The following is a 1,431-nucleotide window of genomic DNA, read 5'->3' on the forward strand; positions in this document are numbered from 1 at the left end:
CCCCCCCCCCAAAAGGTGGTGTGACTGTTTTTCGAGAATCATGTCATGTATTAGTGAAAATCAAGCGTAGAAACATTTGAAGGGTCAAGGAAGCAGATTTTGTTTTTTTCTTACCGTATTAGGTAACTGAAGACCCGAGTCAATCAATGTAATGATGTCGTCATTAAAACTGGATTCCAGACTAATTATGTCGTCGATAACGTCTTCAATCTAGAAACAATAGATGACAGGAAACATGTAGCACAATCTGACCAGCTTTTCGGGGTCGGATCATATACAAGCAATGCTTATACTCTACACGGACTAGATCTAAAGCTCTCAGTCGTAAAAAATAATTCCACAAGCTGTAAAGCAGCCTCATGTCATAGACGCGCAAGCGGAGAAGTGGCACGGTTAATCTGCCGGTGCAGTATTTAACATCCTATTGTGACACCAGGCCAACAAGTATATGAAGACAAAAGGCATGCAACGTTCAAGTGGGACCTGGGGCCACATCCCCGCAGAACAAACCAAAAGTCATTAAGTACAAAGTGAGCTGAAGGCTTGACTTCAGACTTCTCCAAAAACACACTGCTAGTTCACAGAGAGGCAACTATTGGCAAGACTGTGTCATCTGCTGCATCAGCAAACCGCAGTTATAAAAAAGAAGAAAAAAAAAAAAAAAGAAAGAACAGGACTTGGGCATACTTCCTCCTTGTTGGAACTGATGTTAAGTAGGGCCATCGGGCTGTTAGGGGCGCTGTTGGCAGTGTGGGCAACCTCAGGGGCAGAGCTGCACTGTGGCACAGGCGATACACCGAGCGTCTGAGTAATCGCGTTGTTACTCAGAGTGGTGGAGAGGTACTGCCCCCACCAAGACATCCCAACAAGGACAAGTGTGCAAACTCTAATTCCTGTCCAAACCCCCCACCCCATCCCTGCATCTATTGGGTTTCTCCCAATACCGCCACATTATTAAGGCCAGAAAAAAAATCTTTCCCTCTGTATGACCACATAATAAATTCAAGCCAAAATTTATATTACTCTTAAATCTTATAAAATATGTAAGAATGTTAATATACATGTAAGCATCCCTCTAAGTGTACAATATTCCATTTTAATACTATTGCACTTACACACACCCAGACTTATCGGTAATCACTCAACCAGCTCCAAATAGGATGAGCAACATTTCAGTGTCCCGGGACAAGGAGGGGTCGGGGATTGGTTAGTCTCACTAACATTTACTGTAGGTTGGTTTCAATCTGAATATTTACTTGAAAACAATTCTGGTCAACAGTCCTACCGACAGACTCACCTCACGTAAGAGACAGACCGCATGCTGACATTCGGTCTGTGCGGGCGCATTTGCTTCTCTCGGGGCGCATCACAAGTCCTCCTCCATCTCAAGGCTGCTCCTACGGCTGCTGGTTTTGGAGGCACCCGGTGACA

General features: G+C 44.5%; 1 protein-coding gene across 1 annotated transcript in view; it reads right to left on the reverse strand.

The window, feature by feature from the left end:
• The window catches only part of LOC109521480 (transcription factor E3-like), a 25,210-nt gene that overhangs the window by 12,331 nt on the left and 11,448 nt on the right, over positions 1-1,431 (reverse strand). The window contains exon 13 of the mRNA XM_019879310.1: positions 830-836. Coding sequence (XP_019734869.1) covers positions 830-836 — 7 coding nt within the window. The remainder of the gene's footprint in view (positions 1-829; positions 837-1,431) is intronic.

Source organism: Hippocampus comes, unplaced genomic scaffold, assembly GCF_001891065.2.
Source record: "Hippocampus comes isolate QL1 unplaced genomic scaffold, H_comes_QL1_v1.1 scaffold44, whole genome shotgun sequence".
In the NCBI taxonomy this organism is placed as follows: domain Eukaryota; kingdom Metazoa; phylum Chordata; class Actinopteri; order Syngnathiformes; family Syngnathidae; genus Hippocampus; species Hippocampus comes.